The sequence below is a fragment of the Bombina bombina genome, chromosome 8 (genome assembly GCF_027579735.1).
Source record: "Bombina bombina isolate aBomBom1 chromosome 8, aBomBom1.pri, whole genome shotgun sequence".
Taxonomy (NCBI): domain Eukaryota; kingdom Metazoa; phylum Chordata; class Amphibia; order Anura; family Bombinatoridae; genus Bombina; species Bombina bombina.
The window spans coordinates 96,634,992-96,650,869 of NC_069506.1; the positions used below are offsets into that span (position 1 = coordinate 96,634,992).

A 15,878-nucleotide genomic window follows, 5' to 3' on the forward strand; every position below is an offset into this window, starting at 1 on the left:
GGGACATTAACATTTTGAGATTGTACTATATGTTTAATTCGATAATAAAATAACTTTATACATTCATAATGAATTAATTATGAATTTATACATAAATAATTTATTTTGTCTCCTTTTCCTGTATTTAATTCTGAAAATTGTGGGCATTCCAATTTCTGTTAAAAGCGAAAGTGCATTAACACAGCTATTTTCTACACAGTGATTGGCTGCATACTATAATGTGACCCAATTAGAACTGTCCTTAATTGGCCTCAGCAGAGAAAAAAAAACAACTAAATTATGGTAATACCAATTGCTTTATGGACTATAAACATTTACACTTAGTTTTTCACTATTTAGGCAACAATTGTAAAACCTACATCTGCATATTTTTCTTAAGCTATTCTTTAAAATATACTGCATAGTGATTGCACTGTGAATGATTAAGGGAATTTAGTTTTAAAGAGCATTAGACCATATAATTTTAAGACTAGTGACCCTGCACAATTGTGTTTAACCCCCACGCAAAAGAGTTAAACACACAATAGAAGTACCGCTCTGGGCCCGCTGAGCACTGTTGGTCCGGAGCGGAAACTGAAGCTCATCCAATCAGCAGTGCTAGTTTTACGACTCAGCTGTGTAACTATCACTGTTGATTGGATCAGCGGCAGATTCCGCTCGGGACCAGCAGTGCTCTATGGGTTTCCCTAGTAGGGATTAAACACACAGTAGTGCAGGGTCGCTAGTCTTAAAATTGCATGCGCTAACAAATAAGAGCACTTACATTTTTGAGTATTATGGCCCTTTAAATTTAAAGAGACACGTTTAGTCAACTTTTTTCTGTGTATCATCTAAAAGAGATAATTTCCGTTTATGTTTGTGTTTTGTATTAAACTCATCTTCTTGTCCTGAATAAATTGTGTTCTTGTCTTTCTTGCTGAAGCAGGGGCAATTTATCCTTATCATCTAGAGAGGATCGTTATTATTATTTTTTTTTATTTTTTTTGCCTGAAAAAAAAATAAAACCTAAGTAAAAGCAGCTGAAACTATTTTTGACCTGTGGAAATGCTGCTGTTTCATATGCATGACAGATTTTTTTTTTTTTTCAGTACAATGTCCCTTTAATGCTTAATTAGTATTGGGCAGAGAAAGGTGCAATACATTTACTTAGCTGGGTGTTTTGAGTCCTTAGTCTGCAAAGTGAGATCACTACATGCAACTTATCTTTGTTTCTTATTCTCCTCTGTCTTTTCATAGGTTCCCGTGACCCATGTTCGTCAGTCTCCTGTAGCTATGGCAGCACCTGTGTTCGCTCAGCTGATGGACAGACGGGCAAATGTGTCTGCCCAACCACCTGCTCGGCTGTGCCAGAGAACATAGTTTGTGGCAGTGATGGCAAAGACTACCGAAACGAATGCCTTCTGAACAAGCAGGCATGTGACAATCAAGAAAATCTGTACAAGAAATTTGATGGCTCCTGTGGTAAGTGCCAGAGAGCATCTGTGCCCTTTGTATGCCCGTGGTAGTAATACCACCAGAAAGAAAACCCTAGACTAAACCGATCTTGTTCATTAAAGGGACATAATACCCATATGCTTAATAACTTGAGAGTTATGCAGAAGAACTGTAAAAAGCTGACAAGAAAATATCACCAGAATATCTCTATGTAAAATGTATATATATATTAATCCCCAACATTTCTTCAGCTTACAATAGTAAGTTCTCTGTGAGAAAAGAAAAAACAAAAGCCAATCAACGATGATGTCACACTTTTGCTTTAATGTCTCATAATATTTTAATAAAATCTTAAGTGATTTCATAGTAAACTTCCTTAAACTGAGGAGGGAAATAACATGACTGTGCCTGCTCATGCCAGATACACACTCCCTTGCAAGTCTTATGACTAGCATCCTGATTGGCTGCTTAAAGTCCCTATACAATGGGAAGTTGCTCCTAGGGAAGTTTTGAGGTAAAATATCTTCATTTTTTACATTGAGATGTTTAGGTGATATTCTCTAGTCATCTTTGTTTAGTTATTCTGCATAATTCCAAGTTTTAGATGCTCGCCAGGGCCTATGATATAACAGTCACATTGTAAAGGGACAGTAAATGCTATATTTTCATTCTTGTTATTAGTATTCAAATTTGTTCTGAGGAGCATAAAAAAATTATTCCAAAATGTGCCAATAAGGTAAAAAGGACTTGAATAACATAGTAAAATATAACCGTGACTTCTCAGTATTTTTTAATAGTGAAGTGTGTCTAAAATAATTAGTTAAAGGGACAGTGTATTGTGATTTTATTTACTCCCATATTCACAATTATCCATTTTACCTGTTGGAGTGTATTCATTTTTTTTTTTTTATAAATATCTAATTTATCTTTATTTTGTCATTTATCCTAAATTGGTGCTTTTCCCTGTTGTATTCCCACCGATACTGAATCTTTCAATACTTAAGTACTGGTTATAGAAAAGATATGTAAACAAGGTTTAGTAGTAATCACACTTCCAGTGGGTTGTGGGACAGAGAGCTAATATAATGTTAATTTCCATTGTTTCTTAAAAGTGTTGGTCTCACTTTGTGTAGAGAAATTAAACCAGGAGGATTTTGTACACACATTGAAAAAAGCTAATGGCATCTGCTCTCCCTGGAAGCTTAGCCCATTTGATTAGGTTGTGATTACATTTGGCCGAGGCAGCAATTCCATATACCTAAAGGACATAAATACATTTTAGACTCCACAGCTTGTATAACACAAGTCATTGTAAACACATTAAGAAGAAAACAGTCTAACAATACACTGTCCCTTTAAACCCTGTTTAACTCATATACTGTATATTTGTACCTTATGATTTCCCAAGGAGGATCAGTCACTTCTTGATTTTAATTGTTGACTTTGAAAAAAACAAATCAGCATAATCAAAAGCCATTTGGTTAACAGAACATAACAGTGAAAGTTAAAGGGAACATAGAAACATAGAATTTGATGGTAGTTAAGAACCAAAGAGGCCTATCAAGTCTACCCATTTGTTAGAGCATTTATATTCTGCACTACTCATACTGGGAGTCTAAATATAAACTCTGGAAAAGTGTTAAACGCATAAAGTCCTGCCTGGAAGTCACAGGAAACTTGCTGGTTCCGATTAGGAAACAGCTGGTGAGCCAATTAACAGTGGTTGCCACACAGCTCCACCAATCACCAGATGTGTTCAGTTAGGGAGCTGCAGTACGATCTGTTTAGCCCCTTTATGTGTGAGTTGTGCCCAAATTATATCCTCTAACAAATTAGAGCATTCAATTCTTGCACTAATATGTCCCTTTAAAGTGAAAGTAAAGTCAGTGTAATCGTTATTAACCAATGAAAATAAAGGTTAGTTTAATTCATCGTTTTGTTTAAATCAACTTTTATCTAATTTAGTTTGCCACCTGCAATAAAAAAAAATCTATTACCGTGACAAATTCACCCGTATCTAACGGATTGGTTCCCCCATTGGCGTCTTAACTCGCTACAGTAACCGCCCCCACGGCTTGTAATGCGCATGCAGGTAATTCGAAACTGCCTCTGTCTCTCCAAGCGCGTTCACGAAAGCGGCATGTCACTCAATGACGAGACGCTGTCGGGATGATCTCCGCGAAGATACTAAACAATTAATGTAATGATTCATTCTTATTATTTATCTCAACGGAGATCGTAACTTTACGCATGCACATAAATTTAGACGCTTAGTTACGCATAAGGCGGGTGGGACCGCAGATATCAGTAAGAACCAGAAAGCCGGAACAAAGCGAGGGGGTGGAGCAAGCATCATAAGAGTAAAATCTTAATTATATAAATATTTTAAATTCGGTAAAAAAAAAAAAAAAAGAAGTTAGCGACTACGTTTGTTAGTAGATTAAACTAAAGCAGTTTTCGTATGTACCAAAATTTACTTTCACTTTAAGTTTTGTGTTGGAGAATGAGGTGGGTCAGGCTACTGGAATGTAATTGTTACATACATAACTCATATGGGTAGGTCTTTTTCTTTCTCTCTCTTTTTTTTTTTTTTTTTTTTTAACTGACAGGGTGTTTTTTTTTTATTGCATATTCATTAGCAACACTGAGGCAAACTATCAGTGGTCTTCCATTCTTTCTTTTTTTTTTTTACTATATCATTTTTATTCAATTTTTAAAGAAAAACACGCAAATACTTCGAAGACAACCCACATGAAAATATTGATAAATGTTTCAATTACAAAATTTAAACAAGAAAAAAGAGAGATCCTTGTCGTAACCAATGACATAATATTATAATTCCATTCATGAGTTATTAAAGACTTAATGAATTAAGTTACAGTATTAGTCAGATAGTTCAAATATAAAGGTAAGAAAAAAGGGGGGGGGGGTAAGTTAAAGGGACATTCCAGTCAAATTTTAAATGCACATAGATTAATTACATCTTTGAATAGAACCATATTTGCAATATACATGTATTAGCAAAAATGCTTCTAGTAACAGATATCATTGTTTTAGTGTTAACATTATTCTCGGCACGTGCACGTGAAACATAGCTAGATGTTGTCACTGCACCCACATTTTAAACAATGCAGCTGCTCAGATCATCAGTGGGGTGTATATTATGTCAGCCATTAACAAATTGAGTCATTACCAGATGATACAAGCTCTCTGAGCAAGTGATGTGTTTAAAATGCTGGTGCACGGTGCATACTTAAATACACTTTTGAAACAGCTATAGTTTTTATTAGAAGTATTTTTGCTAATGCATGTATTTTACAAAATTGCTTCTGTTCAGTACCAAAATGCACCCATGTGGTTTCTAATTTTAGCTGGAATATCCCTTTAAAGCAAAATAAACCTTTAGCCAACGTCTCTCTTTTTTTTTTTTAATTCAATTGAAACATTGTGTATTGTGATTGAAAAAATTACAGCATCATTCCACTGCATCAGACTTTAGTTATTCTGTGTTGGTATTTGTCCCCAGCTGCCACTTAGCTATGATACCCTGCACTTGTGTTACCAGGCAAAGTCTGTGTGTCCATCAACAAACAGCAACTGGCTTCATATCTTCATCCTTGTAACAACGAAACAAAAAGTCATCTTTTAACTCTTACGGGACAGTACACTGTAAAATTGAATACCCATTAATGTGTTTCCAGTGACCTGTTATACATGGGAAAATGTTTATTTATGTGCATGAAATAGCTGTTCTACTGGTTGAAAACACAACCCAGTAAAGTGGACAAAGCTTGTAGGTAAAGCCCTTATCTTAGATAATGATAATTTACACAAAGTCCTCATCTTATTTCTCACTGTTTTCTTAAAGACCAATACATAGAAACAATTGCTGCAAACAAGATGTTAATTTGTTTTAAAAATGTTTAGACTTGGCTTATATTTTACCATATAGCAACACCACAGAAATGTATTGTGCTTGCAATGTGTTTACTCCCATAGAGTTATAGGAATCTCATGTTGACACTTATAAATAAATATTATAATAGTAATGTCTGCTTTAGATTGGCTACAAGCATGTTCCCAGCCAATCAGAGCTGATACGGAAGGAGGTGGCTGTGTTTTAGGCTTTTTTGAAAGTAACAATGATGTTTTTATTTGTTTGTTTTCTGAAATGTTGTCACATAACAAGTTGCTGTTATATCCCTATAACATAGTCTCCCTCTGCCTCATTATTTAGTCTATTCCAGAAGGATGCGGTCAACATTGTGAATATGCTCTGAAACACAGGGTTTGATTGTGCAGGATTTAAATATTTAGTTTTTTTTTTTGGGGGGGGGGGGTTGCCATTTTTCTCTAAATTGTTTTTAGGTTCTTTTTTTTTTTTCAAAAAACTAAATCCAGTTTTTAAATCTTAAACAAAAAAAATTGCAATAACATTACATATATTTTTATGTGAAGTTGAACAAAAATGGATAATAAAAGTATATTTTATTGGGAAAGAATGCCCAGGTAGCGTATTTCTTCTGGGTATTACACACTGTCTTCTCACAGCACAATCCCTGTATTTCAGTTAATAAGCGTTCCTTCTCGGTATTCCCTAAAGACAGATTTACCAATATACTTTATAATAAATTTTAGCCCGCAATGCTTCTATGTCTTACAGCTGGAATTATATTAGCTATATTGGTCCCTGAGAAATTGAACTGAGATACCGTTATGCAATTACATTGTTCTATAAATGTTTTTGAAAATTTTAATGGTGTTGTTTTGCGATCCAAAGAAGAAGAAAAAACAGTTGTCTGAATACAATATTTAGTCTATATAGTAATATTATCTTATTTTACATTTGTATAGACCCATGCAAAAGCGCACTCAATGATCTGAATAGAGTATGTAGAGTGAACCTCCGCACTCGAAAGGTTGAAATGCTTACTCGGCCGGAGAACTGCCCAGCTTCCAGACAACCGTTATGCGCTGATGACGGAGAGACTTATGATAATGAGTGTGTGATGACCAGGACTGCAGCCATCCGTGGTATAGACCTGCAGAAAGTACGCTCAGGGCAGTGCCTGCCTCAGGGTGAGTTAGATTATTTGTATTTGCCGCTATAGAACTTTAGATAGTAACTATGTTGGTTATATAAAACAATACATTTTAATACTTGTAGGGGAACTTACCATTATCGGCTTCAGGTAATGTAGGCCTGCGCTAGAGCCACCTGGGCAATATTTCATAGTGTGGGCTAATTTGCATATTTAAGGGACAGTCTAGTCAAAATTAAACTTTTCTAAATCAGATAGGACATGCAATTTTAAACAACTTTCCAATTTACTTTTATCACGAAATGTGCTTTGTTCTCTTGGTATTCTTTGTTGAAAGCTAAACCTAGGTAGGCTCATATGCTATTTTCTAATCCCTTGAAGGCCGCCTCTTATGCTAGTGCATTTGTTACAACTCTTCAGCGCTAGTTTATGTGTGCCCTATAGATAACGTTATGCTCACTAATGTGGAGTTACCTAGGAGTCTGCAGTGACTGGCTAACATGCAAGTCTGTCAAAAGAACTGAGATAAGGGGCAGTCTGCAGAGGCTTAGATACAAGTTAATCACAGAGGTAAAAAGTATATTCCTATAACCGTGTTGGTTATGCAAAATTGGGGAATGGGTAATAAAGGGATTATCTATCTTTTTAAATAATACAAATTTTGGAGTAGATGTTCCCTTTAAAGGGACATGAAACCCAAAAATGTTCTTTCATAATGCAAAAAGAGCATACAATTTTAAAAAAATTTCCAATTTACTTCTATTATCAAATTTGCTTCGTTCTTATGTTAGTCTTTGTTGAAGATATATCTAGATAGATAGTGTGCACATGTTTGCATCACTACATGACAGAAAATAGTGCTGGCCTCGAGTGCCCTTGCTAATGTATAACATTGTTGCAAAATTGATCCTATATAGTGCTGTAGGTCACATGCACACTTCTGCGCTTACATCTCTGCTTTTCAACAAAGGATAACACAAAAAAAATAATAATGGAAGTGAATTCAAAAGTTATTTATAATTGTATGCTCTGTCTTAATCATGAAAGAAAAAAAATGAGTTGTATGTCCCTTTTAAATGACATCACAGAAAGTGTTGTTACAAATAGAATTATTTCTCAGTATACAGAAGTTACACTATTATTTCATTTACAGATGATGAGTTAGTAGAAGTGTAAATTCAGCAATATTTTTTCTAATCTGTTGTACAGTTTTTAAAAAAAATAAAGTTACAGTGCAGGTATCTTTTACTTATTGGCAGCCAAGAGATCTGCAAAATATTGTGTTGCAGAGAGATGCAGTCCTCTTTTAAAGCCAATGGAATAAACTAACACAATAAAGGCAATATATCAGAACCGCATTGCATCATCTAAGAATATTTGATGTCTGAGTATTGTAATAACAGAGCTTTTGTGAATCTAGGCATAGTAAAAGCAGATACAGCACTACTGAGGAGTGCATGATTGGACAGGAGACACTTCTGAGTCTCTCACACATACAGTGATTCCAAGGACGTCCACAGCACTCCAAATAATCTTTTAGCACTTTATTGTGACAATAAAAAAAGCTGAGACGCTCTCTATATTTGTATACGAAAGGGAAAATGTGATGTAGTGTAGAACTCAATGAGATGTACATTTTAGTCACTATACGCTTTAAATATTGAGAAAGGCGGTGTACAGTTGTGCATTTTTATAGAGAATTGGTCTGCAGTATCTGTAGGTGAAATAGACAATTGCGCTCTTCAAGCACAGTAAAGTCAAAATTTAACTTCCTAGGTAGGTTTAGGGCTAGATTTATTAAACCCCTACGGCTGCAAATTCTCACAAGAACTTGCTCGCCGTCATTTATCAAGCAGGGGTCACCAGACCGCCGCTTCCCTAACCTCTTCGCCACCTCTATTGTGACGAAATTCAATCTTCTCGGTCTAGTCAGACCGAGGAGATTGACAGCTCCTGCCCACGTGTGATTGGCTGTGCGCGGGCAGGGGGCGGGATTGCACACGAGCGCAAAATTGCGCTCGTGTGCAATGGCGAATACCTGCGGGTAATTTAGCCCCACCACAGGCGAGCTGAGGCGTACAGGGGCGCGTATACGCGCCCCTGTACACCTCAGCTTTAATAAATCTAGCCCTTAGTGGCAGCAATGCACTACTGGGAACTAGCCACTAATGGGTGGTTGCACATATGTGCCTTTTGTCATTGACTCATTGATATGTTAAGCTCCCAGTAGAGGTATTACTGCTCCATCAACAAAGGATACCAAGAGAATGAATCAAATTTGACAATAGAAGCAAATTGGTAAGTTGCTTAACTCCTTAACGACCAACGTACCCTGTATGTCCATGGCCATTATTAGTGCAGCTTCGCCGGCATCTGAACGGCCACAGATGGACAGGGTACACTGGTAGTCGTTAAGGTGTTAAAATCGAATGCTCTGTCTGAATCAGGAACGAAAAATGTTGGGATTCATGTCTATTTAAAGTATATTTACTTTAAAGAAATAGCCTTTGAAAGAGCCACTGATCGGTGGTACTATTTATTTGTCTACAAGGTTGCCTCAAAATAATAATATGGAAGCAAATGTAAGTTAAAATGTACAAAACTGTCACATTATGATTTGTATTCACTTTAAATGTGCGCTGAAGTAAAAATGATGTCATGACGGATTACACCAGTAAGGGCCTAACCAATATATAAGCCTTTTAGTAGTAGATTATATATCTGATTTAAACCCAATACAGGTAGAATCAAATCTGTTTAAATAGATTGTAGAGAAAATGGTGTTAATAGTTTGTGTGTTTATGGAATATGTTTAATGTCTATATTAAAACAAAATATTGTAAATTCATTTGAAGTAAAATTACAATCCCACAATAAATGAGATATAACCACAGAGACAAAAAAACATTCTCCAAGTGATCAAGATAAAGATATGAACTGAATTAATTGTAAATCTAAGATATAACCTTTAGCAAATATATATTATATGGATAGTAAATAAATATATGTTAAATCAAAGTAAACATAAAAGATTGTGTTAAAAAAGCAGCAAACTACTTACTTGTTTTCTTGCAAAATGAGCTCTTAGAAGTTCAAGCAGACATACGTTGCATTCTGCCTCTACTGAGCATAGGCAGGAAACTGACGTCTGTTTTTCTAGCATTCACTGAATAGTAAACCCAACTCATGTTACTCTAAAAAATTTATGACCTCAAGCTAGATGTGCATTCCTGTAGAGACCCCAGTCCTCTTGTGGGTTTGTGACAGGAAATAATTGGCCCTGCACTAAGTTTAAAACAAAAAAGTTGCAACAATTTCTGCTCAGTGCTTTTTATTACAATAATTAAGCAAACTATTTTATTAACCTTTAAATAAAGTATTTGTTAATCAAGAAAATATGTTGCAGTAAGCAGTCTAGTTGTCTACTCAGAAATCAAAAAACATTAGTCTTTAAATTGCCTAATTAATATACAGACAACAAACTTCGAAAATGGAAGATGTTAAAAAATATGTACGTATGTAAAAAGATAACAGCATCTCTGCTTATCCAAAAATGGTCCATTATAATAATTAGTAAGTGGGAGGAATATCTATATATTTGCACCCACTAATTATGTGGACAATTAATGTAGTTATTAATTCAGAAACCAAACCTTCATTATAAAGCCTAAAACAATATACACAGTCATTTCAATCTATTACAAGATAACATTCATGTCTAGGGCTTTCAGTGATGTGGCTCCAACCTGAGAACTTAAAATGAAGGCATTTATCCAATATCTTATTGAGTATCGATAAGGCTGCAATATACAGTAAATACCCACTACACAATCTATTAGTCTATTTCCTTAACTATCCTCAAGATTTATATTCATGTACTAATGGTGTATATCCTAAAGTATAATGCAAGTGGTCCAACTCTATAGTGTAAGAGATCATAATGTATAGTGTAAGACAGGGGCATAGTTTGGCCTAGGCAAACAAGGCACTTGCAATGTGAAAAAGTGAAGTTAAGCGCTCAAAGCACGGGTATATCTGGAGATGTGTATTTAAATAAAGGGACCAGTGTCCAGTATGTAATCAGCGGAAAAATATATAATCAGCGAAAAAATATATTCATCAAAGTATTTATATGTGATAATATATAGGAAGGAATATATATATATGTACCAGAACAGAGACAGAGGCGTAAATATAGTTCAAATGGAAAATTTCCAAGGCAATTTATTATACTAATAAAACAGAGGTGTCAAGATGTCTAAAATGATACAAAATGATACAATGTAAAACAAAGGGACGTCTCCCTTAATAAATGTATAGATACATAAAATAAGCATGAAAGAACAATAAGAAAAAGTACTTGCGCTTTAGCGAAAAATGTACTGATGTCCCAAGATATTGACTTGCCAAGTGACAAGAAAGTAACTGTCCAGTTGTAGGCTTAAATTGCCTGTATATGGTGGTTGGCGTTACTGGATGAGAGAAAAGGGCGCCTTTTTGTGTAAAGGTGACGTGACGTCACGTTTTAAAATGGTAGGTGATGTTGCCGTGGCATCCCCTATTCCTAAATCTGTAAGGAAATCCTGGGGGATCTAAAGATAATCTTTGCGCTCACGAAAGATGATAGCTTTGTTGTCGTGAGGAAAGACTAGCAGGATTTTGAAATTTAGAAATGGGTCTTTGCGGTCGCTAGTAGCGACTAGTTTATCCTTTGTTGAAGGACTTGGCGGTCGCAAACAGCGACTAGGAGAAATATACAGATCCTTCCAGTTGAAGATAAGGTGGTCGTTAGTAACGACTTGAGGATCTTTTAAGAAGTGTAGGTTGGTCTTTGCGGTCGCCGGTAGCGACTGGTGTATCCTTTGTTGAAGAACTTGGCGGTCGCAAACAGCGACTAGGAGAAATATACAGATCCTTCCAGTTGAAGATAAGGTGGTCGTTAGTAACGACTTGAGGATCTTTTAAGAAGTGTAGGTTGGTCTTTGCAGTCGCCGGTAGCGACTGGTGTATCCTTTGTTGAAGAACTTGGCGGTCGCAAGTAGCGACTAAGGAATTCTTTGGTTTAGGATGAGGTGGTCGTTAGTAACGACTCGCGGATCTTTTAGGATAAGTAAGATGGTCTTTGCGGTCGCTGGTAGCGACTGGGTTATCCTTTGTTGAGGAACTTGGCGGTCGCAAGGAGCGACTAGGAAATTCTTAGGAGACAGTCGGTTTTGTGGTCGCTAGTAGCGACTAGGAGTTTCTTTGTAGCAAGGTTGGTGCCAAACGGCACAGCAGTTGGTGGAGTTAGTTGTCAGTTGGTGCCAGCATGCACATAGAAATTCAAATGGAAAGTCCTTTGAAGCATAAAATTGTTAACAGATAACAATAATGATGGATAAAATAAATAGCATAAAACACAGTGTCAGGTCAACGCGTTTCGCCCACAGGCTTTATCAAGACATGTTAGTCTGTGCTGCTATGAGAATATTTAAATGCCTTCAGTTAATCTGATTGGCTATCTCAGACAATTAATTAAAGGTGGAACGTGTGAATAGGGTGTTTGGATATTTAAGGTGGAATTCTTTATCCAGTCAGTGATAAACTACTTCTTATTTATGGTGTTGTAATATAACAGGAGTAATCCTATAGCAGGGATAAAGGGAATATATACGAAGTTGTTATATGATGCTAGGGTGTTATCTATAGACATATATCATAGATGTTACATAAAGACCCATATATGTGGATAGGGAAGAGTAAATCCTTTGAACAAATTATGCTGAATCAATGTAGGGTAGAGAAGAAGTAATAGACTATAGGAACGGGGAGATATCTAACTCTGAGTTAAGTCCTTTTGGATGAAGGGTGTCCATATCATAGATCAATTTTGCTTCTAGTTTTAGGAGTTGTTTTTCCAGATTGCCCCCCCTCCAATTAAGTTTAGCTTTGGCTAGGCCCCAGAATCTGAAATGCTTCAGATTATTCTGATGGCTTTCTCTGAAGTGTGAGTATAAATGTGTGTCGAGATTCCCTCTGTCTATGCATGAAAGGTGTTCTCTGATCCTCTCACGGAGGGTCCTAGTAGTTTCTCCTATGTAATATTTTTTACAAGAACACTCAATGATGTAGATGACCCCTTTGTCTTGGCATCTTATTGTTTCTCCAATTTTAAACTTAAAATTATTTACTTCTATTTCTTTTAATTTAGAGCTATATTTACAAGAGCGACATCCGAAGCATGGGAAGAAACCAGAAAGTTTAGTTCCTTCTAGGCTTACCTCATAGCTGTTTCTTTTTATGGATTTTAGTTCGCTCTGTGCTAGGGTACTTCTGAGGTTTTTTGCTCTTCTGTAGATTATTTTAGGGTATACAGATACTTTGTCTCCAATTATTGGGTCCGACTGCACTAAGTGCCAATGTTTTGTTAGAATTTTTTTGATTAGACTATTATTGCAATTATAGTCTGTAATGAATGATACTTCAATGGTATCTTTTTTATCATCATAATTTGTTATATGTTTGTCAGTCTTATATTTTAGGAGGTTTTTTCGATCTATTTTATCTATATCTTCCTTAGCTGAATTCATAATTCTTTCATCGTAGCCTCTTTCCCTGAATTTATTCTCTAGAATTAATATTTGTTTTTCATAATCTGTGTGTCTAGAGCAGTTTCTTTTGATTCTTAGATATTGCCCTTTAGGTATATTATTTTTCCACCTTTCCAGGTGGCAGCTTTTATAATGTACGAAATTGTTAGCGTCTACCTTTTTAAAGTGTGTCGACGTAATAATTTGATCGTTTATTACTTCAATTTCTAAATCAAGGAAGATTGCTTTGTTTTTACTGTATGTATATGTGAAATGGATGTTCCTGTCATTCTTATTCATGTCATCACACATTTCTTTTAACTCAGATTCTTCACCCTTCCATACAAATATAATATCGTCTATGTATCTTTTATATAGTACAAGATTTGCACCCAGCTTATGCTGAGGGAAGAAAGTTTCCTCCCAATATCCCATAAAGAGATTCGCATAGCTGGGTGCAAATCTTGTACCCATAGCCGTCCCAGTCTTCTGTAGAAAAAACTTACCATTAAATGAAAAATAATTTTGATTTAGAATAAATTCAATACCTTCTAACAGAAAGTCTTTTTGTTCTTTCAGCAAGGTAGCATCCTTTTCTAAATAACTACTAACTGATTGGATGCCAAGTTCGTGGTTTATGATGGTGTATAATGAAGTGACGTCACAAGTTACTATAGTGTAGTTCTCTTCCCATTTCATGTCATTGAGGATTTGTAAAATCTCTGTTGTATCTCTAAGATAGGAGGGTAATTTTTTCACATAAGCTTGAAGGAATTCATCAAGATACTGGGATAGATTCGAAGTTAATGAATCTATCCCCGAAATAATGGGTCTTCCGGGGGGGTTCGTTAGACTTTTGTGTACCTTCGGTAGGTAATAAAATATGGGTATTTTGGCTTGCTTAGGAGTTAAAAATTTGTATTCTTTGTTATTCAGAATACCTTTAGTTTTTGCCATATCAAGTATTTTAGTTAGTTTGGAGGAAAAAAATTTTGTTGGATCTAAACTGAGTGTTTCGTAGGTATTAGTGTCTCCCAGTAGTCTCTGTGCTTCCCCAATGTATTGTGCCCTGTTCACACTCCTCCCCCTTTATCGGCGGGTTTGATGACTAGGTTCTCGTCAGATTGGAGGTTTTTTAGAACTCTCTTTTCTTTTATTGTTAAATTATTATTATATTTTATTTTGGTATTAGCCTTTTTGATATCTCTTTGAACCAATTTTTCGAACATTTCAAGATTTTTTCCTTTCTCACTTGTTGGGTAGAAGGTTGATTTTGGTTTAAGTTTAGAGTGTTTAAAAGAAGTGTTATCATTAGGGGTGGGGTCAGTGTGTATGGATCCTTGCCAATTCCTCTCGATGGGATTTTTTAAGAAGTACCTTTTGAGAGTAAGCTTTCGGACGTATTGGCTTATATTAATATGTGTATTGAATTTATTGAGTGTTGTAGTTGGTGCAAAGTTTAAACCAAGATTGAGTACTTTCTTTTCTTCTTCAGTAAGTATTTTGTCACTAATATTAAAAATCCCAGATTCTGATGTTATTTCAGTCTTTTTGTGTCCCTTTCCCTTTCTACCTCCTCTGGTGCCTCTCTTGTTCTTTTTCTTAGTGGTGGGTCTGTGTTGTGTTCTGTGTTTTTGGAGGTTCCTGGTGTTGGATGGGAAATCTCTAAAAAATGATTCTCATTGTTTTCTTGATTGTCATCATTTAATGGTTCATAGCGATTAGATGTTTTTACCCTCCAATCATTGTTATATCTATCTTTATCATAATTATGATGAGTATATTGTTGTCTATGGTATTTGGGTCTCTCCCAATAATCGTTTGTGTGTTCATAGTATGACCTATGATTGTCATGGTAGTTAGTGTCCCTATAGTTTCTATTAGATTGTATATGGTTTCTTTGCCCATTATGTCTTCTTTGTTCATAGTTATCTCTGTTAAAATGATAATAGTCATTGAATGGTATAGGTCTATTGAATTCCCTCCATCTCTCTCTATTGTAGTTATGTGGCGTTCTGTTATAATTGGGTCTATTGTTTGTGCCATAATCAGAATTGTTATGTGATAGTGGTCTAGTGTAATTTCCATTGTTTGATCTTGATCTAGGTTTATAATTAGATTTTTCTCTTTGTTGTGGAGTATGTGGTTTATTTGTGTCAAACTTTATGTGATTTTTTTCCTTATTTGTAGTGTCATTATCTTTAGTATTTTCTAGGTTTTGATAATCGTCTTTATCTCTATTCAGTTTTCTCCATTTTACCTCTTGGAGATCTTTATTAAGTGTATTCAAATTTGACATGATTTCTCTTTGTTTACTTTTATATTCTTGGTGCTCTTTTTTGTCTGATAATTTTGTTCTTAGTGTGGTGATATTTTTCTCAATAGTGTCAAGTGATATTTCTCTTGATTTTTTTAAAATATTTAAAAGTGTTAGTGATGCGTTTTCTAGCGCTTCGTCCCATTCGTTCTGTAGTGTTTCTATTAAATCAAAAGTGCAATTCTTTTTCAACCTTAGACCTCTAGGAATGATTTTCATAGTGATATATTTATCTAGAAAATTTAATTCTGTTTTTTGCTTTAATTCACTTGTCAAATTTCTTTCTAGTTCTCCCATGACTGTATGTAGATCACAGGGTTCATAATGTGTATCAGAATTCTCTTTTTCAGATATTTCTTTAAGGGTTTTTTCCCTCCACATAAATATGCCATCCTCCATCCTAAAGCAGCCTAGAATTTGGTGAAGAGTCACCCCAGAGGAAAGCAATACGTAGAAAAAAGGAAATTATAGGCGCTAAAGGACAGTACCCAGCTTAACTAGTGAATTCCCCTCCAA

The 15,878-nt window shown here is 35.4% G+C and overlaps 1 protein-coding gene across 3 annotated transcripts in view; it reads left to right on the forward strand.

Annotated features, from left to right (window-relative positions):
• The window catches only part of AGRN (agrin), a 735,367-nt gene that overhangs the window by 462,197 nt on the left and 257,292 nt on the right, over positions 1–15,878 (forward strand). For all 3 annotated transcript variants that reach the window (XM_053690462.1, XM_053690463.1, XM_053690464.1), the window contains 2 exons: positions 1,237–1,461; positions 6,289–6,513. In XM_053690462.1, coding sequence (XP_053546437.1) covers positions 1,237–1,461; positions 6,289–6,513 — 450 coding nt within the window. The remainder of the gene's footprint in view (positions 1–1,236; positions 1,462–6,288; positions 6,514–15,878) is intronic.